Consider the following 27,833-nt stretch of genomic DNA (forward strand, 5'->3'; position numbering starts at 1 on the left):
ATCAAGAACAAGTGGAAAGTTATGTCACATAGCCAGTTAAGATGCAAATACTGCTTAATGTTTTTTCTTTATAGCAGAACTAAACTCAAAATGAAATAGCTTACAAGCAGGAAGCCTAGTTATCACAGGTGAGACATGCAATGTTTCTTCTGCTATGAAAAAGAAACTAGGGATCCCTTTTTGTTTGTTGGATGAATTTAAACGTAATAAAAATGATTGAAAAAAAATACTGTAAATAAAAAAGAAACTAGCTGCCTGGTACAGTGTTCTGAGCTGTGCATGCACTACTCCATTCACATTTCCACCATGGTGCCTGCGTGCCAGGATGACTTAAGGCTAGGTTCACACCTGTGAGGTCACGCAGACTGCGATTTGCATGGGCATGAGAGCCCATTCATTTGAATGGGCTGCTGTGCCCCTGAACACGCAAGAAAGAAGTCCCTGCACTATTTTTGAAATCGCAGCCTGCAGGGGAACTGAGGTTCCCAGTACGGGTACAATTTTCAGCACAGACGGGGTGCAATTAGGATTAATGGCACCCGCTTGGGTGGTTGCGGCTACTGGTATTTATGCGGGACAAATGTGAACCTAGCCTAATTACTGCACATGTGAGGGAGAAGATCCCAGCATGGGACCTCACAGATGCTGGACCAATGTTGGGTAGGTAAACATTTGCAGAATTTAGTTCCGTTTTAAGGCAGAATAAAGTCATGGAGGGATTAACACTGTTCCATGTCCCTGCATGGTGCATGGTGACACACACGTGTAGGTTTGATTGGAGTCTTAGAGTTTCCCTTTGTCTTTCTTACTAAACTGCAGCTCATGGATGTGAACCAACCACATCGTATGACATGGCACCGGATATGTAGTATTAATTGTGTTTTTAACTTTGTTAATAAAGACTTTTACATTTATATTGACTGTATTCTCTCTGGCGGCACATTTAAAGTCCAATTTTTTTCTCTCTGTCCTCTCCTACCTCCTTGGTAGGGTGAAGGAGGATATTTTTTAGTTGCTTTCACAGTAGGGATGGTGTCCCATTGAGACAACTGAATATATACACTTTGAGGGCCCCACCACTATTAGTATTTTATTGCAACCACATAGTAAAGAATAGGATTTCTCCTTGACATGCATTTTCCTACATTGAAATTCAAAGGTTTGGTGTCATCCAAATGGACAATTGTCAGTAGGCCCGTAATGAAAATATACGTTCCTGAAATTAACTACTGCATGAGGTTTGTTTGGGGTCAATATATAGATGCAAGGTTTCTTTCAGTTTTTACACAGTGAGTAAAAAACATTCAGGGTAAGGAATTTCCATTAAGCAGATGCATCAAAAAGACATAAACCCGCAAAACAGAATTGTTTTTCTGCAATTATCAGTCACTTAGTTTGCCAGATTAAAGTATATCGTAAAAATGGCGGGTGGGGGCGGGGGGTGGGGGCAGAGTAGAGAATGGTAAAACCCATCAGGTTCTATTCCTGTATTATAATTGCAACAGCAAGCAAGGGAAAGGTCTTTCTAGACAGTTGTGGAACAGGTATCCCCTTTGGAAGATTTGCCCTATATTGCTGTTGTGGTGACAACTTAAAATTTAGGATTTTCCCTCACTTTGTGTTACGTGGCAATGGTTGCCAGGATAAATTGAAAAAAAGAAAAAAATTGACCAAAGGATTGTTCAGGGAATGCATGTTTTATGAAATACTCTTCCTTTTGAAGCTAGAGAGAAGGAAGACTGGAACACTCTCCCAAGATGCATCTGGAAGAAGAAGGCTGTGCAGGCTGCTTGTGACCAGTTGGCAATATTGATCTGATCCCACATGATCTTTCCGCATAATCTGTTATATTTTTGGGTCTGTTGTGAAGCCAACTAATGGAATGTCTATGGTGACTATTAGACCCTATATATACTTTAGTGTAAAATTAAAAAACAAATATTCCAATCTACAACCCAAAGGTTAGTTTGATATAAGCAGGATTTTCACTAACAAAAACATTCAATTGATTTGACTCACCCTGGAGGAATTGAAGCCCTACTACTTGTCCCACTTGTTCTCTGAACCCCTGGCCTGTTCAGGTTGTTCTGTCCTGGGTATGGGGCTGATCCTGGTACACTCTGACTTCGAGAAAATCCTGAGCTATTTCGGATTCCTCCTGCAGGACGGCCACCTTCCCCTGTTCTGCCCCATCCGGCACCTCCACCACTGTATGTATTGCTTTGCCTTATCCCAGGGGGGTGTACTGGCGGAGGGGGTGGAGGTGGCAAGTTGGGTGGGGGTCCAGGGGTAACCTTAATTTTCTGGGAGGCTAAGATAGCATTGGAGGCAGCTCTAGTACTGTTTACTAAGAGACATTGTGGACAGGAGCAAGGTAACCCAGAGCCAGATCCAACCGGCCATGACTGAGACTTGGGTATGGATCCCATTGTAAGAGGGTATGCCAAATCCATGCGTCTTCTCAGTCGCCGCTTCCGATGAGTCTGACGGTTAACTTGACACATGCTTTGGAAATGCACTAAGTAACAGAAGCCAAGAGTCGTAAGATCCAGCCAAGGGTGCTGTTTCTCATAAGCATTCTGGATTGCAATGCAGATTTCTGTATCATAAGGAGTCCACGATCCTGCATCATTCTCCCATTCCCATACTATACCCTTGCCAGGAGCAGATGATGGCTCAAAGAAACTGCGTCTTACTGGGCGAACAGTACCTGCCAAGAAATGAAGAAATACAAGTTATTAAAACGATCTGCACAACTTAATAAAAAAATATTCCACCATTCCAACAACTATACATGAACCATATTAAGATATTATTCAGTAGAGATAATATAATAATATATAAGTTTTGAATTTAATTCATGAAAAAATTTGGGAAATATTTATAAAGCAGTGAATCTGACATTCACTTGTCACTAGAGGTGAATCTTCCTGGTGCATGTGTTTTAAATGACAATGACTGATTCATCAAGAGTAAATGTTTGGTGAAAGTAATTCACTGCTTTATAAATATGCCCCTTATTCTTAGCCATTTTAGTGAGACAGGGCCTTTTTTAGAGCTCCATGTGACTTGGTAAATATCAGTGATCAACAAAGAAGTAAGACTGTAAGGAAAAGTACATGATGAGTAAGTCTTACCAGCGTGACACTGTGACATTGCACCATGGCTGCAGCAGCGCATACAGGTACTGGCAATCTGTAAGATACCGACTCAAACTTGCAATAGCTGACAAATAAAACTTGGCTGCCAAATCTATTTTTGCTTATTAATGATTTTGAGTCCTGCAGCATTGTGCAGAATATTCCCATGCCAATGAAAAGCGTACAGGATCTATACCTTGAAACAAAGATGGTAGAATGGAGTCCTAGGGAAGGTAACAGCATAGGCCTTCCATCCCTTTAGGGCTCATTCACATGAGCCAAAGCCATTTGCCTACTTTTATCACCATTGAGCTGAGTGTAGGCAGCCTGTATAAAGTGAATGGGAGCACATTGGCTGTATGGACTCACTTGGGCAGCTGAGTTTGACAGGTCTGCAAGGACGAGTGCATGGACTTGGATGCACTAGATCAGCATCTGGGTCTGTGCACCTGTCTCTGTATTTGTCAAACTAGGCTGTGTGAGTGTGTCTATACAGCTGATCCATTCCCATTAATTTTCTATAGACTGCCTAAATGCAACTCAGTGGTGAAAAAAATGGACTATATGGCTAACTGGACCCTTAGCTCTTAGGTTGCCTTGTTAGGTTGCCTTAGAGATTGTTCTATGTGAACAAATGGATATCTGCATAAATTCATTGCTAAGTAATTTAGTTACAAGATACATTAAAGTGGAGGTCCAGTCAAATTAAAAAAAAAAAAAGTCAGCAGCTACAAAAACTGTAGCTGCTGACTTTTAAAAAATAGACACTTACATGTCCCTCGGTCCCCTGGTGTCCTCACATCGACCAGGTTCACCGGCTGTCCTGTATTCCCAGTGCTGACATCTTCAGTATGGGCACCTGGCTGTGACAGCTTGCGGCTTCACAGCCGGGTGCCCACTGCGCATGTGGAAGTAGAGCTGTGCTTTGTGAATGGTCCCATAGTCTTCTGGGACCTGTCACATGTCCCAGAAGACTACAGGGGGAGGACAACTTCCACTTCCATTCGCCTAGGCGGTCGCAGCAGAAGGGGGAGAGGGCACCTGTAAAATTTGGGTACCCCTCCCCTCTGCTCCCCAAAGGTGCCAATCCTGAATGGGGAGAGGAGGACTTCTCCTTTTGGGTGGAGCTCTGCTTTAAAGTATCATTGACACTGGGCCCATGAAACAGTACAAGCCCACCCCTGATTCTAACTCTAATAATCGTAACAACTGAAAATAAAATCTTATTTTTTCAAGCAATGACTCTAGACCAGTGGTGGTCAACTTAGCAAATATAGTGGGCCTCAAGTGTACAACCCAACATGTCCAGTTTAGTTCAACACAAATTTGTGTTATGCTAAAGCTTAATAAAATGCATGTGCACCAAAGTAGAAGGGCAGTGAAGAGGTAGAAAAAGTGAATGACTTTATTACCTTTCCTTCTACTTTAAATGTTCCCATGGCTATGTATAGATTTAGTTTTTGGTCACAGCACAAACACATTTTCTATCCTAATTCTGCCAAATTAAACAAATTAAAGCAACAAAAACTATGCAGTATGTCTTTGCAATATATGCACATTTCTCCTTGGTTTGTCTCCTTAAAAACACTGCAAATACAGAAAAAAAAGTCCACACTTCTCTTTTAAAATGGTTATAAAGCCTAACCATTTTTTTTACCTTACTGCATTCCTTGCATTAAGGTAAAAAATGTTTAGGCATCAGTATCCCCCTTCACCCCCCTTTTACTTACCTGAACCCTCATCATTCAACACTGTGCACTTCTGCAGCTCTCCTCTCCCTCTAGTTCTGGGTCTCAAAGGCTTTGCTGGGGCATCAGGAGCCATTGCCTCCCGCTGCTGTCAATCAAAGCCAGTGACACAGGGGCGGGGCCGAGTTCCGCTGTCTGTGTCAATGGACGCAGACAGTGGGACATTGGAATGAACACACACAAGTGCTCCCATAATTTAAAAAAAATTAGATCCACCAACAATTATGTAGTCTGAGAGCCTATCCAACTAGATACAAATTCAGGGATAATTTACATTTGCTTCAAAATGTGGTACTGGGCATGCTTTTTTTAAGCATTCTGAATGCCAATCAAAGCACCTGTCACTAAATAAAATAGTAAGCTTACAGTCCTATTTACACATTGCGTTTGCTTTTCTTTGCTTCGCCTTAAAATTATACCTCTTGTCACTTTCTTGATGCTTCGAAGCATCTGCAAAGCCTCCATAGAAGTCTATGACAAATCTTGCTAGCTGCACCTGCAGATTTTGAGGGGCTTTTATTCGTTTTGCTTTGATTTCGAGGTATTGCAGGTATGTGATATCCCAGCTTGCACTGGGAAACCAACAAGCAAACCGGAAAGACGTCATCAGCAGTCACTTTCGGTTTATGTGTATATGTTCTCGAAGTTTCTGGTGCAGACATCACATCTGGTGTGCAGCGTGGAGCAGTAGGAAAGTAAGCTGGGTCCAGACTGGAGTGGAGCAACTAACAAACAGCACACATGGAAGGTGAGAGAGGACTGAGCGGTGAAGGCTCAGCAGAGTTGGCAAACCAGAGCAGGAGAAACTAGCAATGTTACACGTGGTGTGCAGTGTGGGAGCAATATAACAGGAGGTAAGTGTGGACCAGAAAGACAGGAGGATCAGCAAACCAGAGGATCAGCAGAACTAGGGGTTACTACTGAGTGGGGGATCAGCAGAGCTGTGGATTACTACTGAGCAGGGGATCAGCAGAGCTGGGGGTTACTACTGGGCGGGGGATCTGCAAAGCTAGGGGTACAACTGAGTGGTGGATCAGCAGAGCTGGGGATTACTACTGAGCAGGGGATCAGCAGAGCTGGGGGTTACTACTGAGTGGGGCATCAGCAGAGCTGGGGATTACTACTGAGCAGGGGACCAGCAGAGCTGGGGATTACTACTGAGCAGGGGATCATCAGAGCTGGGGGTTACTACTGAGTGGGGGATCAGCAGAGCTGGGGATTACTACTGAGCAGGGGATCAGCAGAGCTGGAGGTTACAACTGGGTGGGGAATCAGAAAGGCTGGGGGTACTACTGAGTGGGGCACCAGGAGAGCTAGGGATAATATGAGGGCATTAATAAGCTGGGCATCTGCTCAACAAGGGTACCAATGAGCTGGGGATCTGCTGAGTGGGGGGTACTACTGAGCCAATGGTATACTGGGCCCCTTTAAAACAAATAGAAAACCAATACACACACAGGGAATTTGCCAAGCTTCATTACAGCTTAAAAAAAAACACCACCGAAGCATCAAAAACACTTAGTAGATTGTTTAGGTAAGGCTTCTACTATGCACTGTAGTTTTGGTAGATCTGCAAAGTGTGAATTAAGATTGCACATTCAGATTACAAAGTGTATGACTAGTTATTTTTTTCAATAATGTACAATTTACAGACAATTTTGACCACTTTCAGGCAGCTTTATGTTTTGACCCAATTGAATCAAGCTACTATCAATACTTTTTTATTTTTTCACAGTTTCCATGCAAATGTTTAATATTAGATTTACAATCAAAAGCTGTGTGTATGGCTGGAATAAAAGTGGCAAGGACTGGTTAACATCCAATCTTCTATTCGCCTTTGTGGAGGTGACTTGACACCTGAATAGTAAATGTTCAGGCTGGGTGATAAGGAACAAGTACAAGGATCTTATCATGACTTCCTGAGGAATCAGATTCCCTGCTGTGTGGGCATGTTTCATGTGCATCATTAACCAGCTTTGGTAAATACATCTTTATTAGTTAAATAAATCAAATACAAGTATTGTAACATTCTAAACCTAAATAGGTCAGTCTATTATATCTCATTAGTCTGTAGTAGTGGCTCCATTCTTTTTCATAGGACTTGAAATATTAAGCTTGAGTAGCTGCCAATGCACTGTTTACAAATGTGATATTTGTGTTTTGCACATCACCCCTAGCCCATATTCCCGTTCTTGTTTTGTTTTGTTTCGAATCAAACCTTGCTAAACACCTCATATTTTGATTGTTCTCCTGCTGAGATACTGTATTTACTGCTGGATTTAAGAATGGTGAGAACTGATCATTCCAGAAAAAGACATATAGATAAATAAAAAAGATAGATAGATAGATAGATAGATAGATAGATAGATAGATAGATAGATAGATAGATAGATAGATAGATAGATAGATAGATGGAATAGATAGATAGATAGATAGATAGATAGATAGATAGATAGATAGATAGATAGATAGATAGATAGATAGATAGCATATAGATAGTTGGATAGATGATTATATTATAATAGGTAGATAATTATAATAGATAATAGCAATAAATAGATAGTTATAATTATTAGATATGCATATATATAGATCAATAGACAATTATATTATAATTGGTAGATAATTATAATAGATAATCTTATTATATTATTAATTATAATAGATAATATTAATAATAGATAGATAGACAGACAGATAGATAGATAGATAGATAGATAGATAGACAGACAGATAGATAGATAGATAGATAGATAGATAGATAGATAGATAGATAAATTATAATGAATACATCTGCATATAGATGGATTGATATATAATTATATTATAATAGGTAGATAATTATAATATATATAGATACTGTAAATAGCTAATTACAGTGCCTTGAAAAAGTATTCATACCCATTGAAATTTTAAACATTTTGTCATGTTACAACCAAAAAAGTAACTATTTTATTGGGATTTTAGGTCATAGACCAACACAAAGTGGCACATAATTATGAAGTGGAAGGAAAATGATAAATGGTTTTCAACATTTTTTTTCAAATAAATATGTGAAAAGTGTGGCGTGCATTTGTATTCAGCCCCCCTGAGTCAATACTTTGTAGAGCCACCTTTTGCTGCAATTACAGCTGCAAGTCTTTTGGTGATATCTCTACCAGCTTTGCACATCTAAAGAGTGACATTTTTGCCCATTTTTCTTTACAGAACAGCTCAAGCTCTGTCAGATTGGATGGAGAGTGTCTGCGAACAGCAATTTTCAAGTCTTGCCACAGAATCTCAATTGGATTTAGGTCTGGACTTTGACTGGGCCATTCTAATACATGAATATGCTTTGATCTAAACCATTCCATTGTAGCTCTGGCTGTATGCTTAGGGTCGATGTCCTGCTGGAAGGTGAACCTCTGCCCCAGTCTCAAGTCTTTTGCAGACTCTAACAGGTTTTCTTGTAAGATTGCCCTGTATTTGGCTCCATCCATCTTCCCATCACCGCTGCCCCAGTCTCAAGTCTTTTGCAGACTCTAACAGGTTTTCTTGTAAGATTGCCCTGTATTTGGCTCCATCCATCTTCCCATCAACTCTGACCAGCTTCCTTGTCCCTGCTGAAGAAAAGCATCCCTACAACATGATGCTGCCACCACCATGTTTCATGGTGGGGATGGTGTGTTCAGGGTGATGTGCAATGATAGTTTTCCACCACACATAGCGTTTTGCGTTTAGGCCAAAACGTTTAATTTTGGTCTCATCTGACCAGAGCACCTTCTTCCATGTTTGCTGTGTCCCCCACATGGCTTCTCACAAACTGCAAACGGGACTTCTTACGGCTTTCTTTCAACAATGGCTTTCTTCTTGCCACTATTCCATAAAGGCCAGATTTGTGGAGTGCATGACTAATAGTTGTCCTCTGGACAGATTCTCCCAGCTGAGCTGTGGATCTCTGCAGCTCCTCCAGAGTTGCCATAGACCTCTTGGCTGCTTCTCTGATTAATGCCCTCCTTGCTGGCCTGTCAGTTTAGGTGGATGGCCATGTCTTGGTAGGTTTGCAGTTGTGCCATACTCCTTCCATTTTCAGATGATGGATTGAACAGTACTCCGTGAGATATTCAAAGCTTGGGATATTTTTTTATAACCTATCCCTGCTTTAAACTTCTCCACAACTTTATCCCTGACCTGTCTTGTGTGTTCCTTGGCCTTCATGGATACTGTTTGTTCACTAATGTTCTCTAACAAACCTCTGAGGGCTTCACAGAACAGCTGTATTTATACAGAGATTAAATTACATACAGGCCGACTCTATTAACTAATTAGGTGACTTCTGAAGGCAATTGGTTCTACTAGATTTTAGTTAAGGGTATCAGGGTAAAGGAGTCTGAATAAAAATGCACACCATGGTTTTCAGATACTTATTTGAAAAAAATTTTGAAAACCATTTATCATCATTTTCATTCCATTTCACAATTATGTGCCACTTTGTGTTGGTCTATTACATAAAATTCCAATAAAATACATTTACATTTTTGGTTGTAACATGACAAAATGTGGCAAGTTTCAAGGGGTATGAATACTTTTTCAAGGCACTGTAGATTATAAAATATAGATAGATAGATAGATAGATAGATAGATACTTAGATTATATTAGTTAGATGGATAATTAGAACAAATAGAAATAGATGGATAGATAATTGGTATATAATCATAATATATAATAATAAAAAAGACAGATAGATAGATAGATAGATAGATAATTAGATTATAATAGATAGATAGATAGATAGATAGATAGATAGATAGATAGATAATTAGATTATAATAGTTAGATAGATAGATAGATAGATAGATAGATAGATAGATAGATAGATAGATAGATAGATAATTAGATTATAATAGATAGATAGATAGATAGATAGATAGATAATTATAATATAATAGTTAGATAGATTGATAGATATAATTATATTATAATAGATAGATAGATTGATAGACAGATAGATAATTAGATTATGATAGATAGATAGATAGATAGATAGATAGATAGATAGATATTTACATTATATTAGTTAGATGGATAATTAGAACAAATAGAAATAGATGGATAGATAATTTGTATATAATCATAATAGATAATAATAAAAAAAAGACAGATAGATAGATAGATAGATAGATAGATAGATAGATAGATAGATAGATTGATAATTATATTATAATAGTTAGATAGATTGATAGATATAATTATAATAGATAGATAGATAATTAGATTATGATAGATATATAGATAGATAGATAGATAGATAGATAGATAGATAGATAGATAGATGGATGGATAGATAGATAGATAGATAGATAGATAGATAGATAGATTGATAATTATAATGTAATAGTTAGATAGATTGATAGATATAATTATATTGTGATAGATAGACAGATAGATAGATAGATTAATAGATAGATAGATAATTAGAGTATGATAGATAGATAGATAGATAGATAGATAGATAGATAGATAGATAGATAGATGGACGGACGGACGGGCGAACAGACAGACAGACAGACAGACAGACAGACAGACAGATAGATAGATAGATAGATAGATAGATAGATAGACAGACAGGGACAGGCATATGGACACTGCAGATTTTCCCCATCTCCTGCCACAAATGACTCCTCTGAGTCTACAGGTCTGCGGTCACAACAAGAAGCAGATAATTAATAATCCTTTTGGGAAATGTGTGTTGTGTATGAGCTGAATCTGTCCCTGAAGGCCAATCTGTTTAAAGAGTCCCTGGGCAGGAGAAGTGGCTTCACAAGGCCTTTGCGGTATAGCTGGCTGTCTTGTATTACAGTGCCATACATGGTGCACTGCATTCCCTTCCCATGAACACACTGACATGACTGCATGCTTGTTGTTGGATTTGATTTACAAACCTACTGTATGCAAAATAAAATCGGAGATTACAAATTTGAACTCTGTGTATTATACGGGGCAGGTGTGATGTACTGAATGTAAGATGAAAGGACTAGGCAAGCCAGTCTGACGCAGATCCCACCTCCCCATTCTCTCTCCTTGCTCTGCTGAGTGGATCTGGAGAGCTGGGGACTCTATACCTAGTGAATGCAGCCAGGGCAGGGCTCTCCTGCGCTGGGAAAACATCAATTAGCCAAATAAAATACCTGATTTGCACATCTTTTAAATAGTGTGCATTGCACTCTTCTGATCTTATCATTATTGCTAACATAAAAAACCCCATAATAATCAAAATGTAATAAATAAAAGCAATGCCCAATGACTATATGCAAAGTGCCATAATCCACAGCATCCAAAAAACATTTGAAGGGCCACCATGAGTCAGCAAGTACTAGACATAATTCACATCCACTGTTACTAAAGCTGGCCATACACTCATAGATTTCTTTTGTTCAGCCTGCAGACTGAATAAAAGAATTGTAACAGATTCCTGCATTCACACTGGACAGCTGAGATGGACAAATCTCCTTAGCTGATTATTGTAGTTTTAGAGCCGGCACCACAGCTGTCAGAATATCTGAACAGGGCCTGCATCTTTTTGGAAGCAGACACTGTTTGGCCGACAATTTTCCATCGCGTTCATTCAACAGATATTGTTTGGTGAATTGACTTTTTCAAGCTTGGTGGTGCCAATAAGGGCACCCATGGCTTGATTTTCATCCAGATTAGGTGGATGGAATGCTGAAGATGTATTTGTAACTAACAATGAAAAGACGCTGTTCCAGGTAGATCCCGTTACATATGTTCCAAAAGGGTGCACACCCAGCTCGTATGCTGCACATGATACCAGGAAAAAGTCCGGACAGGCTGCACTACCAATATGATCCACTTTATTAAAGTTACATGAAATCCAAGGCAGGATACATACAGTGGGGCAGAAAGAACTGACGCGTTTCGCTCATAACATGAACACTTCAGCACGACCAACAGGTTTGTAGTGCCCCTCTAGATAGCCAGGGGGAGCTAGTTGCTCATTTTTAGATAAAGAGGCTGAGTAGCAGCCTGGGGAAATAGGCAGTTGGGTCAAATTTGGGTCATGGCTGAGAGGCTCTGCAGGTCAGTTCCCTTACACCTCCCCCTACTCAGGAATCTTGGAGAAAGTTCTAGAAGCAGTGGGCAGGGGTGAAGAGGGGCTGGCCTGCACACTTAGAGTACTCTGGCCAATCCACAAGCAGGAGGTTTGGCAAGGGGCCAGGGCAGCCTTCAAGTGTGACTGAGCCTTCTCGGCAGAAGGAGAGTTCAGGTGGAAGATGTGAGAGCAGGAGCTGGAGTGTGGAGACTGGGAGGAGACCTAGGGAAGGGGCCTGCCTCCAGAATGGAGCTGACAGAGGGAAAGCTGAACTTCACCGGCCCCCTGAGAGAGGACCTTCTGTGGCACTAAGGAAGGAGCAAGTCCAGCAGAAGGCCTGAAGGCAGCTACCAACCTAAAGCTTGCAGAAGAGGGACAGTGAGTACTTCTACACCCCCTGGGCTGGAATAGAGGAGAGGGCATTTGGGAGGGAAACCTAACTAGCCCCCATCTGGACTGTGCTGTTCAAAGCTGCAGCCTCTAAATCCACATTGTCCAGGGGTTCCTCCAGACAGCTGGATAGAAGGGGACTATCTGGGGTTTGGGGTGGTATGCCAGTAGAGGCTGGATAGCAAACCAAGAAGAGAAACCCTTCTGAGGGGCCTACATAGTTCCAGGAAGTTGTCCTCAAACAGTTCCTTGGGCATCCCATGTATCCCTCATCCCCATCCAAGTTCAAATCCCCTAATAAAATCCCCCCAAAAACAAGTTTAATGACTGTTTACTGTCTCTGGAGTGCAAGTTTGCAGGGGAATGCATGTTGCCTGGCTGTGCAGGACTATAGAGGGACCCAAATCTTCAGCAACTCCTAAGAGGTTAGTGCTACAGGTTCTTTGTGCTGTTTCTGCCTCTCCTTGTCTGAGCTCTGCTGTACAGTGGACTACAAGAGCTTGATACCAGGTCAAATTCAGGCATTTACACTGTTTGCATTTAAAAACTATATTTATTGTTGTACTCTTGAATACAAAGCTACATAAATGTGTGTATTTTGTATCTGCTGCAAGGTCTGCTTTAATTATAAAATGAAAGCCAAAATTTATTACTACAATTTATAACACCACGGCCCCATTACATTGTGTTAAAGTGATTGTGAAGGATCACTTTTTATTTTTAAAAATAACAAACATGTTATACTTATCTGCATTGTGCAATGGTTTTGGACAGAGCAGCCCCAAACCTCTTCTTCTCAAGTCCCCTGTCAGTGCTCCTGGCTCCTCCCCCTGCCAAGTGCCCCTATAGAAAGTCATCCATGTGCCCCGCCCCCTGCTACCTCCCTAATGGCTCCTGCTGCTGTCTCTGAGCCAATGAGGAGGGAGAAAGCCAAGAGAGCCTCTGATCTTGTGCACATCATGGGATGAAGATCAGACTCAAGTGGGGGGGGGGGGGGGGGACTGCATGCAGAAGGTTTTTTTTTTACCTTAATGCATAGATTGCATTAAAGTGTTATTAAACCCACAACAGTATAACCAGTCTGTATATGCAGTAAAGCATGCTTGATATACTCATTGTGGAACCTAAGGGGTTAATCCTCTGCATTGTGTAAAAATGCTGTTTGATCATGTCTTCTCTGATCCTCCCCTTCTCCCAGTGTCCCCCTCTTATCTCCTGATAAGACATATCATGTGGAGACACTCTGCACATGTTCAGTTTGGTGTGTAGAGGTTTTTTTTTTCTTGGGAAAGTGCATGTGATCAGCACAGGGCCATTGAGCACTTTCCAGACAGACTTCAGGGGTCCTGCGTCCTCCTACAGGAAAATAAAAATTCCTCCTACAAGCTTTTACCAGTGCTCTCCTGGACACTGATAGAAGTCACAAGCAGGGGCGGACTGACCATTTGGAAACTTGGGCCCCCGAGGGCCCGGGGTCAGTAGGGGGCCCCATGAGATGCCCCTGGTACCTTTTTCATAGGCTTTTGTGAGTTTGGGCAAGGACACAGGGGCCCCATGATCCCCTATTGCCTGGGGGCCCCATGAGTTGTCAGTCCGCCCCTGGTCACAAGACTGCTATATACTGCTGATGAGAAAAGGTATTTAGCAGTTTATTTTTACTAAAATAACTGCATTTCCATGTTCTGTGTGAGACCAGATAGAGGGAGTGCAGGGTCCTGGGTTTAGTAACATTCTGAAAAAACTTCTTCCTTTAGTACTACTCTAAGGCTAGTTTCACACCTATGCAGAATACATTTGAGCCATTTCTGCATTGCGTTTTGTGTTTTTACACCTGCGTTCTGCAGGTTTCCCTTTTCATTTTATTTTCTTGTTGCTAGGCAGATTAAAATGCAAAACACATCAGAAATGCATCAAGAACATGGCAAAAACGCAGCAAAAATGCACTACATGTTTTTCTGCAGTGTTCCCATTGAAGTCTATACAACCAAAAACTCTACTTTTTGCATTCAAAAAAGTTTCAGACCCTTTCCAAAAACTGCACTGGGTGAAAACGTGGAGATGTGAACATGTCCCTTAGGAAATCATGATAAATGGACTGTACTGTGTTTCTGCAAAATGCTGCGGAAAACACTTAGGTGTGAACCTGGGGTAAGTACTTCCATAACCTTGTTGATGCAAGTGCCCCAATTCAGGTATATTTTATATTCTAATAAGACACACTTGGATTATTGCGGTCCAGACATATGATCCAGGCTCTATAAAATGCTTTGAATAGGAAATACATGGTAATTGTACCTTTGCAAACCATTTATGTGCATAAAATCTGCATTGCAATAGCCGTGCTTTAATGTGTAACATATTATATCCAAGCAGAACAGCTTGGAGTGTGGCTTTTTAATTTTTTTTTTATTATTAATAAACTCAGTATACCAAACCAGCCAGCGTAGCAGAAAACGGGAACAAAACTTTAATGCGCCTGCTGAAAGAGATGCATAAAATGTGTTTACAAACTGCAGAAAGGCAGAGGCTTACCACATTTTCTGCTTTTATTTCATCTATTTATCAAGAGTGTGTGCACACTTTCTGAATACGAAACCCAAACTAAAGATATATCAAGAACAGAAGAAAATGTCACTCAAAATTCAACCTGCTATTTCGCGAGAAAGGATCTTTCATATCTTTTCGCTTGTATTGTTTTCTCCCATAAATTTTTGTGAAGCTTTCTCTGAATTCTAAATCATATTATTCATGAAAAGGAGAGGACATTGGGATTGTTATAAAGTAAGAGGCTATATGACATGACATAATAAGTTAATATTGGGGCTGTTAAAATAGTTGGTCTGCATTGTGTAAATAACATCTGATTAGATATACAGCAGAGAAGAAGCCCTATATGATAGGACCCAATGGCAGTATTATTGTAAGGCCCACATTCTCTATCCTACACTTAATTATTCATTTAAAGCTAACAGCCTTGCATGAATGGATTAATAAAGGGAAAGACTGAAATACTTTTACTGGCAAAAAACCCTCCATTGTTGGTTACATAATCAAATGCTTAAAGCAGAGCTCCAGTCAAACCAAAGAAAAAAGGTCAGCAGCTCCAAAAACTGACTTTTAAAAAACAGCTCACCTGTCCCACAATCCAGCGGTGTCTTCCCCGCAGCTCGTTTCACTGGCCATCCTCGCTCCCCAGCTCTGGCAGCTTATATGTGGGCACCCGCTGTGACAGCTTGCAGCTTCACAGCCGGGTGCCCACTGCACATGCAGGAGGAGAGCTGCACTTTGTGAATTGTCCCATAGTCTTCTGGGACCTGTCATCATGTTTCCTAGAAGACCATGGGGAGGGTGGGGCCCGTGGGCAGAATGTGGTCCTTTGTTTGCCTTTATCTGGCCCTTGGGGCACTATTCCTTCCACTGACACCAAAGACAGGGCACTATTCCTTCCACTGACACCAAAGACAAGGCACTATTCCTTCCACTGACATCAGAGATGGGGCACTATCCCTCCCACTGACACCGAGGATGGGGCACTATCGCTCCCACTGACACTAAGGATGGGGCACTATCCCTCCCACTGACACCGAGGATGGGGCACTATCCCTCCCACTGACACCGAGGATGGGGCACTATCCCTCCCACTGACACCGAGGATGGGGCACTATCCCTCCCACTGACACCGAGGATGGGGCACTATCCCTCCCACTGACACCAATGATGGGGCACTATTACTCCCACTGAGACCGGCGATGGGGCACTCTTTCTCCCACTTACACCGACTATGGGGCACTATCCCTCCCACTGACACCATCGATGGGGCCCTATTCCTCCCACTGACACTGAGGATTGGGCACTATCCCTCCCACTGACACTGATGATAGGGCACTGTTCCTCCCACTGACACCGGCGATGGGGCACTATTCCTCCCACTGACACCGAGGATGGGGCACTATCCCTCCCACTGACACCGAGGATGGGGCACTATCCCTCCCACTGACACCAATGATGGGGCACTGTTCCTCCCACTGACACCGGCGATGGGGCACTATTCCTCCCACTGACACCAAGGATGGGGAACTATCTCTCCCACTGACACCAATGATGGGGCACTATTACTCCCACTGAGACCGGCCATGGGGCACTCTTCCTCCCACTTACACCGACGATGGGGCACTATCCCTCCCACTGACACCGTTGATGGGGCACTATTCCTCCCACTGACACCGAGGATGGGGCACTATCCCTCCCACTGACACTGATGATGGGGCACTGCTCCTCCCACTGACACCGGCGATGGGGCACTATTCCTCCCACTGACACCGAGGATGGGGCACTATCCCTCCCACTGACATCGTTGATGGGGCACTATTCCTCCCACTGACACTGGCAATGGGACAATAATCCTCCCACTTACACCAACAATGGGGCACTATCCCTCCCACTGACACTGATGATGGGGCACTATCCCTCCCACTGACACCGACGATGGGGCACTATCTCTCCCACTGATACTGACGATGGGGCACTATCCCTCCCATTGACACCGAGGATGGGGCACTATTCCTTCTACTGACACTGATGATGGGGCACTATCCCTCCCACTAACACTGAGGATGGGGTACTATCCCTCCCACTGACACTGAGGATGGGGCATTATCCCTCCCACTGACACCAATAATGGGGCACTATTCCTCCCACTGACACCGGCGATGGGGCACTATTCCTCCCACTGAAACCGGCAATGGGGCAATAATCCTCCCACTTACACTAACGATGGGGCACTATCCCTCCCACTGACACCGACAATGGGGCAATATCCCCCCCACTGACACCGTTAATGGGGCACTATTCCTCCCACTGACACCATTGATGGGGCACTATTCCTCCCACTGAAACCGGCAATGGGGCAATAATCCTCCCACTTACACCAACGATGAGGCACTATCCCTACCACTGACACTGATGATGGGACACTATTCCTCCCACTGACACTGATGATGGGGCACTATTCCTCCCACTGACACCGGCGATGGGGCACTATCCCTCCCACTGACACTGATGATGGAACACTATTCCTCCCACTGACTCCGGCGATGGGGCACTATTCCTCACATTTACACCAACGATGGGGCACTATTTCTCCCATTGACACCAATTATGTAAATTTATTTACTCCCACTATCCATCAAGCCTATGGCATGGCTTATTCCCATCGATGCCAGGGCATTTTCTACTCCCACTGGCCATAGTCTGGCCCCCCTAAAGTTTGAAATTTTGGAGACCTCTGGCCTAGGCGATCACAGTGGAAGTGGAGCGGGTACCTGTCAAATTCAGGTACCCACTCCTCAAAGGTGTCAAATCCTAATGGGGAGCGGGGAGCCAGTACTTAAAGTGGAACTTCCACTTTTGGGTGGTGCTCCACTTTAACTTATTTCTCTAAAATCCTCTATATTAGGGCTGGTTCACACCAGGTGCTGTCCAGTGAATTTTTAATCTGCAGAAAAAACGCACGCACAGTGTTTTCTATGTATTCCAATCAACCTAGTTTACACCAGTGCAGTGCAATCCAGTGCAGTCAACAAAAGTAGAACATGCTGCATTTTTTCTGTATGGAACATGGCAAAATGCATGGAAAATGCTCCAGAACATATGTAAATGCACCAGGAACGCATTGCAATGCACATGTCCAGAATTGAGATGAATAAAAAAACGGGGAAAACGCAATGGAACACATCAAAAATGCTCAATCAGAAATGCAATTTGATCACAGAAATTGTGGTGTGAACTGGCCCCTAATGTTCCTCCACAATGCCTGTGGTGAGGATATGCTAAGCAAAGACTGAACTTTGAGAGTTAGCAGCCAACAATGGCACGTTCTCTAAAAGGTGTGGTCTGGTTCAGCCTGTTGACAATCACTGATCCTCCTTCAAATATCAGCCTCCAGGCTGGCATTATCTTTATATAAGGTCTTGCCTTCATCATAGCCATTTTGAAGGCTCAAAGTAGAACTATGATATCCCATTATATGTTGCAGCACTTAATTATAAGTACATCTCACTTACAGTTTTCTTAGCCCCCCTGGACAGTCCAACAAATACACATTGAACCTACCAGTGATGTATAGCTAATGTTGCTTCCTGTGATGGTTTGGCAACAATGCTGCACTGCTCCTGAAGTCAGTGCAGAGTTGTCACCCTCATGTATGCTGTGCCTGTGTTGCTCTACGGATAACAAAATATTGCCAGGGTTGTGACTATCAGTATAATCACTGCTGATAATATAGCCTGTAGCTTGTCAATGAACACCTAGCAACACCTAAAATGTTACTAAACCCAGGCCCCTGCATTCACTTTATCTGGTCTCCCACAGTACACAGAACATAGAAATGCAATTATTTTAGTAAATATAAACTGCTAAATACCTTTTCTCATCAGCAGTATATAGCGGTCTTGTGACTTCTACCAGTGTCTGGCTGAGCACTGGTTAAAGCTTGTAGGAGGAATTTTCATTCTCCCCTGATTTCCTATTAGACTGCAGGACCCCTGACCATCTGTCTGGATAGTGCTGATTGGCCCTGTGCCGATCACATGCATTCTCCCAAGAAAAAAAAAACACTCTCTAGCAATACACATCAATCTGAGCATGTGCAGCTTGCCCCCAATGCTCTGTTCTATCATCAGATGGATTGGGGACAGTAGAAGAAGGGTAGGATCCGAGAAGATAGGATCAAACAGCCTTTTTACACATGCGGAGGATTAACCCATTATGTTCCACAGTATAACAAGCATGCTTTACTGCATATACAGACTGATTTTACTGATGAGGGTTTAGTAACACTTTAATTCTGCCCACTGCTTTCTGGACAGCACTGCCTCTATTACTGAAACCCTCCCACTGTGAGCTGAAGTGTCTGGGAGGGAGAGTATCTGAAACACAAAGGGAGAATTTGGCTGATAAGTCTGTTGTTCAACAGAGCATGCTGTCCTGTAGATGTAGCAGTTATAGGGTTGAGACAAATAATTTAACACCGACAGTAGTGCTTACAGATTTTGTATACAGTATATGTAAAGCTTTTATCTCAAAAGGAACAAATCTGATGCTGTAACTGCTCAAAAAATGTTATCTGGAGTTTGGATTTAGTTTGTTTAGTGCAGGGCTGGGACAAGGGGTGGGCAGGAGGGGCGGCTGCCCTTGGTACTGTGGTATCACATGAGGTGGGGGGGGCATGCCACAAGGAGATTGGAGGGGGGATTTTTGTTGAGAGGGTGGATTTGGGGGGCAGCAGGGGGTAAGAATTGTTCTAGGTGGGGAACTTTGGGGGAATGCTAGGAGTGGTGATTTAGGGGGATTGTGTTGGGATGGGGGAAGAGGATTTGTGCTAGGAGGGGGGGTTTGTGCTAGAAGAGGTGATAAGCTGGGTGGAGGGGAATTGTGCTAGGGGGGGAAATAACATTGGGGGAATTTGTGCTGTTAGGGATTATTAGGGGGGGTTTGTGCTAGGAAGGGGGATTATTGGGGGGATTTGTGCTGGAAGGGGGGATGTGGAGGGGGGAGAAAGTGGACTTGGAGGGTAAATTTGAGGGGTAGAGGGTTTGTGCTAGGAGGGGTGATCTTTTTTTCCTGGGGGAGTGCATTTGTGCTGGGGGAATTTGGGGGGAGGGGGGGGGTGGAAATATTGTGCTGGAAGGGGGATTTCAGCAGGGGGTGGATTTGTACTGTGAGGAGGGGAAATGTATGCTTAGGGGTAAGCATGCAGGTTGGTGATCAATTTTTTTATTTTTTTTGGGAGGGGGGGGGGTTTGCTGACACATAATGCTCATACATCTTGGGGGGATGCAGTTTGGCATCTTCACCCTGGGCTCTAGATGACCTTGTCCAGGCACTGGTTTAGTGTATCTAAAGACAATGCTACCAGAAACACACCTCCTGTATTAGAGAGCCCCCACTCTGCATGGAAGGAGCACAGGGGCACCTTTGGACAGCAGCATTGTCAGTCTGAGAGGAGAGGAGTGTTAGGTGTACAAGCAGATTCAAATACACTAACAAATTGAAGCCAAACTCCAGCTAATACTTTATAAGCAGTTTCAAGAATGTTTTTTTTAACTCTACAAGTAATACATCTGCAGGAAAGATTGTTCTTTTGAAAAACAACACTTCACTTTTGAAAAACAACCAGATCACCAGTTGAAAATAGAAGAAAGAAAGCCTAAAAAAGAAAACTAATGCAGCCATCACATCTAAGAACTGGCACCCTGCAATATAATAAACATTTGCTTTAAGGGTTAAACCACTTGCCCTCCTGAGGATTTACCCCCCTTCCTAACCAGGCCATTTGTTGCGTTACAGCGCTGCGTTACTTTAACTGACAATTGCGTGGTCATGCAATGCCGCACCCAAATGAAATTTACATCCTTTTTTCCCCCCACAAATTGAGCTTTCTTTCAGCTGTATTTGATCGCCTGTGCGGTTTTTATTTTTTGCGCTAAAAAAAAAGACAATTTTGAGAAAAAACAATATTTTGGACCTTTTGCTATTAAACATGTCTAGTATAAAAATAAAAAAAATCAAATGTCATCATAAATTTAGGCCAAAATGTATTCTGCTCCATGTCTTTGCTACAAAAAAATCCCAATACGTGTAAATTAATTGGTTTACATGAAAGTTATAGTGTTTACAAATGACGGTATATACACTGGAATTTCTTTTCTTCATTTTTACTAGTAATGGTGGTGATCAGCAACTTATAGCGGGACTGCGGGACTGCAGGACTGCGGCAGACATTGTGACACTGGGAGGAACTAACGTGGTGTCACTGATATCCCCAGTGACACCAATACAGTGATCAGTGCTAAAAAAAAAGCACTGACACTGTACTAATGGCACTGGGCAGGAAGGGGTTAACATGAGGGGTTAACTGTGTGCTGGGAGTGTTTTACTAGGGGGTGATGTCAGTGTGCATCACCATCCAAAGCAGTGTGCCCGAGCTGATAGGGAGGAGAACTGTTAGTAAACAAAACAGTTCTCCTCCCCGTCGGAAATCATCGGGAGCCGGTGAGTAATTACCAGCCGGGAGCCGGTGATTGACAGTCGTGAATGGGGGCGTGGCATGTGGCCTGCACACGCCCCCTACCTGGAAATGCAATATCACGTATATATACGTGATTTTGCACACCCGTGCTGCCCTGTAGCAGTATTTCTGCTATAGGGCGATCGAGAAATGGTTAATACTGCTTTAGGTGAATACTGTACACAAATTCATTTTATACCATTTTTTTAGATAGATTGTTTTCTTCTGGCAGTAAAATATAGGTCTAAACCAGTGGTCGGCAAGCCGCGGCTCGCGAGCCACATGCGGCTCTTTACAAGCTTAAATGCGGCTCTTCTGTGTGCCGGGCACCCGCTCCCCTCCCTCCTCTCCCTCCTCTCGGACGGGCGTGTGCAGGGCGGCCGCCCCCTCACCTCCCCTCCCCTCCCCTCCCTCCTCTCGGACGGCCGCCCGCTCCCCTCCCTCCTCTCGGGCGGCCGCCCCAAAAGTCAGGACTCTGCAGCTGTCAGGATGTAGGCGGGACAGCCAGATGTAGGCGGGGCAGCGTGACGAACTCCTCTCCTCTCACAGTCCGCCCTGAAGACCAGAACGGCGCGGGAAGCACGGCGAGAGGAACGCGCGGAGCAAAGGTAAGTGAATTGACACAGGGGGGACTTACTATATGGGGGATGAATTACTATATGGGGGACTTACTATATGGGGGGACTTACTATATGGGGGGGGACTTACTATATGGGGGATGAATTACTATATGGGGGACTTACTATATGGGGGGGGACTTACTATATGGGGGACTTACTATATGGGGGACTTACTATATGGGGGATGAATTACTATATGGGGGATGAATTACTATATGGGAGATGAATTACTATAGGGGGGATGAATTACTATGGGGGATGAATTACTATATGGGGGATGAATTACTATGGGGGATGAATTACTATATGGGGGATGAATTACTATAGGGGGGATGAATTACTATGGGGGATGAATTACTATATGGGGGATGAATTACTATGGGGGATGAATTAATATGGGGGATGAATTACTATATGGGGGATGAATTACTATATGGGAGATGAATTACTATAGGGGGGATGAATTACTATGGGGGATGAATTACTATATGGGGGATGAATTACTATGGGGGATGAATTACTATGGGGGATGAATTACTATATGGGGGATGAATTACTATGGGGGATGAATTAATATGGGGGATGAATTACTATATGGGGGATGAATTACTATATGGGGGATGAATTACTATGGGGGATGAATTACTATATGGGGGATGAATTAATATGGGGGATGAATTACTATATGGGGGATGAATTACTATATGGGGGATGAATTGCTATGGGGGATGAATTGCTATATGGGGGATGAATTACTATGGGGGATGAATTACTATATGGGGGATGAATTACTATATGGGGGATGAATTACTCTATGGGGGATGAATTACTCTATGGGGGATGAATTACTATGGGGGATGAATTACTATTTGGGAGATGTATTTTCAGTTTTAAAAATGTGGCTCTCAAAATAAATTTCAATCGTGGTTTTGGCGAGATTTGGCTCAGTTGAAAAAAAAGGTTGCCCACCACTGGTCTAAACAGAGAACAGCTCTTACTAGTAGTGTATAATAAAATGATAAAAGAAGAAGAAACACTGTTACATATGACTGCTAACAGTGTAATTGTTATTGCGTTTACTACATTGTTTCAATTCATATGTAACTGTTTCTTCCTTTTTTCATTTCATTACATTATCAACAAATACTGATGCTGACCTAGTACAGTTTATTTAATCTCACTCTAGGCTCCACATCATTGTGTTTTTACATTAGTGCTATTTAATCCCCACTGTTTTTCGCTTTTTTTTTATTTTCATTTTTTTATTATAAAAAGACCAAACATTTGCAAAAAATATTCTCCCACACACCATGGGTATACTTAGAATGAAACCCCCAAAATGCATTCTGCTACTCCTCCTATGTATGGGGATAACACTTTTTACTGTTTGGGCTTAATATGCACCCTGCAGTTATAAGCACATTTATGTAATTTTGATGATACTGGTGCTGACAAAAGGCTGTTTGCCACAATCAGATTGTGACAGTGCCGACAGAAAACTTACAATATTGCCAATATAATATATTGGTATTAAATTAAAACATTTATTATATTACAGCTTACCAATTCTTAGATGTGATGGCTGTATTAGTTTCCTTTTTAAGCTTTATTTCTTCTATTTGCATCTGGTGATCCAGCCAGCAAGCCTGTTTTTCAAAAGCACAAGCTCTCTAGCATAATGTATCAGTTTACATGGATAAGACAAACCATTTACCACTGGCAGGGGTAATTAACCACTTGCCCTCCTTACTGACCAGGCCATTGTTTGCATTACGGAGCTGTGTTACATTAGCTGAAAATTGAACGGTCATGCAACGCTGCACCCAAATGAAATTTACGTCCTTTTTTTCACACAAATTGAGCTTTCTTTCAGTGGTATTTGATCGCCTGTGCGTTTTTTATTTTTTGTGCTATAAGAAAAAAAAAACAACAATTTTGAGAAAAAAACAATATTTTGGACTTTTTGCTATTAAACATGTCCAGTAAAAAAAAATTAAAAAATCTAATTTCATCATAAATTTAGGTCAAAATGTATTCTGCAACACGTCTTGGCTACAAAAAAATCCCAATACGTGTAAATTAATTTACGTGAAAGTTCTAGCATTTACAAATGGTGGTATAGATAATGGGATTTTTCTTCCAATACTAATAATGGCGGCAATCAGTGACTTTTAGTGGGACTACGGTGGACATTCTGACACTGGGGGGAACTAACTCGGTGTCACTGACACCCCAGTGATCAGTGCTAAAATAAAAAGCACTGACACTGTACTAATGACACTGGGCAGGGAGGGGTTAATGTGAGGGGTGATCAAAGGATTAACTGTGTGCTGAGAGTGTTTTACTAGGGGGCAGGGGGTGTGTTCTTCACTGTAAGGACACTGATCGGAATGGCTGTACTGTGCATAGCCATCCCGAGCAGTGTGCACGAGCTGACAGGGTGGAAGATTGTTTGTAAACAAAACAATCTTCCTCCCCGTCGGAGATGCTTGGTAATCGCCGGTGGGTAATTACTGGCTGGGACCTGATAATTGACATCCACAGCCGCGAATGGCGGCGTACATAGGGCACGCGTGCAGCTCGGGCGCAACTCACATGCGCCCCCTACCCAGAAATGCACAATGACATATATATATATACAGGTGCCGCAGTAGTAGTCTCACACTGTCTGTACAACTTTGTCCCATACATGGCATGTTTACTGAGGACTAGTATTGGGCTGAATGTTTGAGTCGAACCTAAGTTCAATTTGAACATTGACCGTTCTTGTGTTTCCCTCCGTGCCCCAAAATGCACTGCTCCCTGACAGTGCATTGTGAATGGTCAAAGCAATGCAAAGGTCAGGTGCAATACTTTGGCCAATCGCAGCACAGGATGATGTCACAAGGGGGTTGGGTTGAACCTCCGCCCCCTTGGGACATCATGACAATATTTAAGAACTGTAATCGCGGTGCAGCTGTTAGACGGCAGGAGCCAGTGTCACGAGCGGAGCAGGTTTTTTTCATTTTTTTTCTGGGTCGGTGGTGGTGGCAGACACCTTGGTTGACGTTGGATCTACTTCGAGGGACATTTTTTATATTTTTGTTTTTAATAAAGGATTTGAGATTGTCTCCTGTCCTTTGTACACTACACTTTTTTTTGTGAATGGGTAACCCATACTCATTCACATGGGGGGGGCAGGATCTGGGGGCTTCCAGATTCTGATAAGCCCCCTGCCTGCAGACCCCCACAACCAAAGCCCAGTGTTGTGGGGAAGAGGCCTTTGTCCCCATCAACATGGGGACAAGGTGCTTTGGGGAGGGGAGCCCCCCTGCCCCAAAGCCCCCCCCTCCATGTTGAGGACATGTGGCCTAGTATGGTTCAAGAGGGGGAGGAGCGCTTGCTCCCCCCCCCTTTCCTGACCTGCTAGGCTGCATGCTCGAATAAGGATCTGGTATGGATTTTGGGGGACCCCCCCACACCACTTTTTTTTAAATATTGGCATGGGGGTTCCCCTCAAAATCCATACCAGACCTGAAGGGCTTGGTATGGATGGGAGGGGGGACCCCCACTTACAGCTGAAATGAATGAATGAATGTTTCACTCCTAAAATACTGCATGAATTAATAATATAACTCCAGCAGTATTTTAGTAACTGAGCAGAATCGTAGCATACTCAGATGCTGTAAGATACCGCTCAGTAAATTGTTCATGTTCGAAGTTCATGGTCAGACATTCTGTAGGTTTGAATATTCAACCGTGAACAAACAGGGGGGTGTTCGGCCCATCACTACTGAAGACATGCTGCTTGACATAAGGATGAGGGACTCTAACATTTTCCCAGGGTGTATACATTTCTGCACCTTTTTTTTTTCAAAGAAATTAATGGTTGGCCTAATTTTGAGATGTTATGAGATGAGAGGTTACTTCTGCTAGGGCAGAGAGAATCGTCAGTAAAATGACAAATCTCATTATGATTTCATATTGTACGCTGGCTGTGAAGAATTGGGTAGGTGGACCAGTAGCATTGCAGTTTGTTTTTCTTTTGATGATTCCCATGTTTAGAGTCAGGCTGAGAAATGTTTTAAATTCTGATACAGTGATAGGTTTCCATTGAAATGGTCTGGCATTCCTGAAGCTGTATTAGGCCCTTTTCAGATGGGACGGACCCCCCCAGCGGATCCGTTTGCTCAGCGGGGTATTTCTCTACTGATATCTGCTACGCAAACGAATGATAGGTCCGTGTCCGCTCTGCTGCTGCAGAGTGGACACAGACACAACCTGCTTTTTCCTATGGGGTGATCAGATGGAAATGGACCACCTGTCCGTTTCCACCCGAATGTCATCTGATTTGATATGCCGTTTTTGATGTACAGGATTGGATCAGTCACTTGTACGCTGAAACCCACCAGTCCATAAAGGTCTATGGATGGTCCAATCGGGTCTGCCTGGAAAACTGACACTTACTGGCAATAAACTGTCAGATGTGAAAGTTGCATTGCTCTACAAATAATTACCAATCTACTATTAATATTTTGGTGAAAGACAAATAAAAAAAATTGAATAGCGTAGAATTTTCTGTTTCCACCTTAAAGTGATTTTAAATGTTCGATTTCTCTCTTTTTTTAATACCGAACATGTTATACTTATCTGCTCTGTACAATGGTTTTGCACAGAGCAGCCCCGATCCTCTTCCTCTGGGGTCCCCAACCACTTTCTAGGGGTGCAGTCATGGAGGCTTGATCTCGAGCTGCACTGTGTGCCTCTATTGACACACACAGTGCAGCTCAGCCCCTCCCTCTGCTCCCTCCTCACTGGATTTGATTGACAGCAGCAGGTTCCAATGGCTCCCGCTGCTCTTACTGAGGAGGGAGAATGAGCAATGTCGCTGCTCTCGGGCACAGCGCTGGATCGAGATTGGGCATTAAGGTAAAGAAACCGTTAGTTTTTACATCTACTTTAATACCTGATTGGGCTGTACATGGGTGGACAACAGAGGGAAACCACAAAGGATGTGAAAGGGCCTCTGGGACAGTAGTAAGGCTCTCTATGACTGTTATCTTAATTCTTTGTGGCTGGTGTTGCAACACCCCACTGCTATGCACTTCATTGGGATGCACCACCCTACTGGTGCTTACTTATGCATTTCACTATGATGCACTGCACTGTTCCCACTTGTCTCATTAACTTCACCAGGATGCATCACACTGCTGGTACCTGCCTCCTGCACTTCACTTGGACACGAACACTCCTAATGCTCGATGGCATACTGTAGTACTCCTTATTCTTTGTGCAGGGACCTCTTCATCCTCTGATTCCTTCTGGTAATACACAATTCTACTCTGAATGTGATTGTGAGGTGTCTTGCTCCCATTATCCCTACTAACAATTACATATGCCTAAATGTTGACCCAAAAATATTATCAGGGCTGACAATGAAAATGTATCAAATTTGTAGACCAGGCAGAAATGTATGTGACCTATTAGAAAAATGACTAATGGTCAGTACACCGTATATATCTTACAGTATAACTATGCTGACACAGGCTCACGATCAGCCATTGTCAGTGCCCCCTACTCTCCCCTGCAGCTGCCACTCCCTGACAAAGGACCGAATTCCACTTTGAATTTCTTCTCCAGAGATACACCAGCTAGAAGTAGCAATATTTTGAAGAATAAAATCCTGTGCCACATTCTGTGTAACTTTACCTACCTACAATAAACAATAAAGCTATATTACAGTATTTCTTCAACTATGCATCCCTCCTCCTCCCCATTCCCTTCTCCAAGCTAACTGA

The 27,833-nt window shown here is 42.9% G+C and overlaps 1 protein-coding gene across 2 annotated transcripts in view; it reads right to left on the reverse strand.

Annotated features, from left to right (window-relative positions):
* DTX1 (deltex E3 ubiquitin ligase 1) overlaps nt 1-27,833 on the reverse strand; it is a 107,155-nt gene that overhangs the window by 69,031 nt on the left and 10,291 nt on the right. For both annotated transcript variants that reach the window (XM_089655423.1, XM_089655422.1), the window contains exon 3: nt 2,020-2,710. In XM_089655423.1, coding sequence (XP_089511549.1) covers nt 2,020-2,710 — 691 coding nt within the window. The remainder of the gene's footprint in view (nt 1-2,019; nt 2,711-27,833) is intronic.

Source organism: Staurois parvus, unplaced genomic scaffold, assembly GCF_062004578.1.
Source record: "Staurois parvus isolate SC_StPar_1 unplaced genomic scaffold, SC_StPar_1.0 ptg000840l, whole genome shotgun sequence".
NCBI classification, from domain to species: domain Eukaryota; kingdom Metazoa; phylum Chordata; class Amphibia; order Anura; family Ranidae; genus Staurois; species Staurois parvus.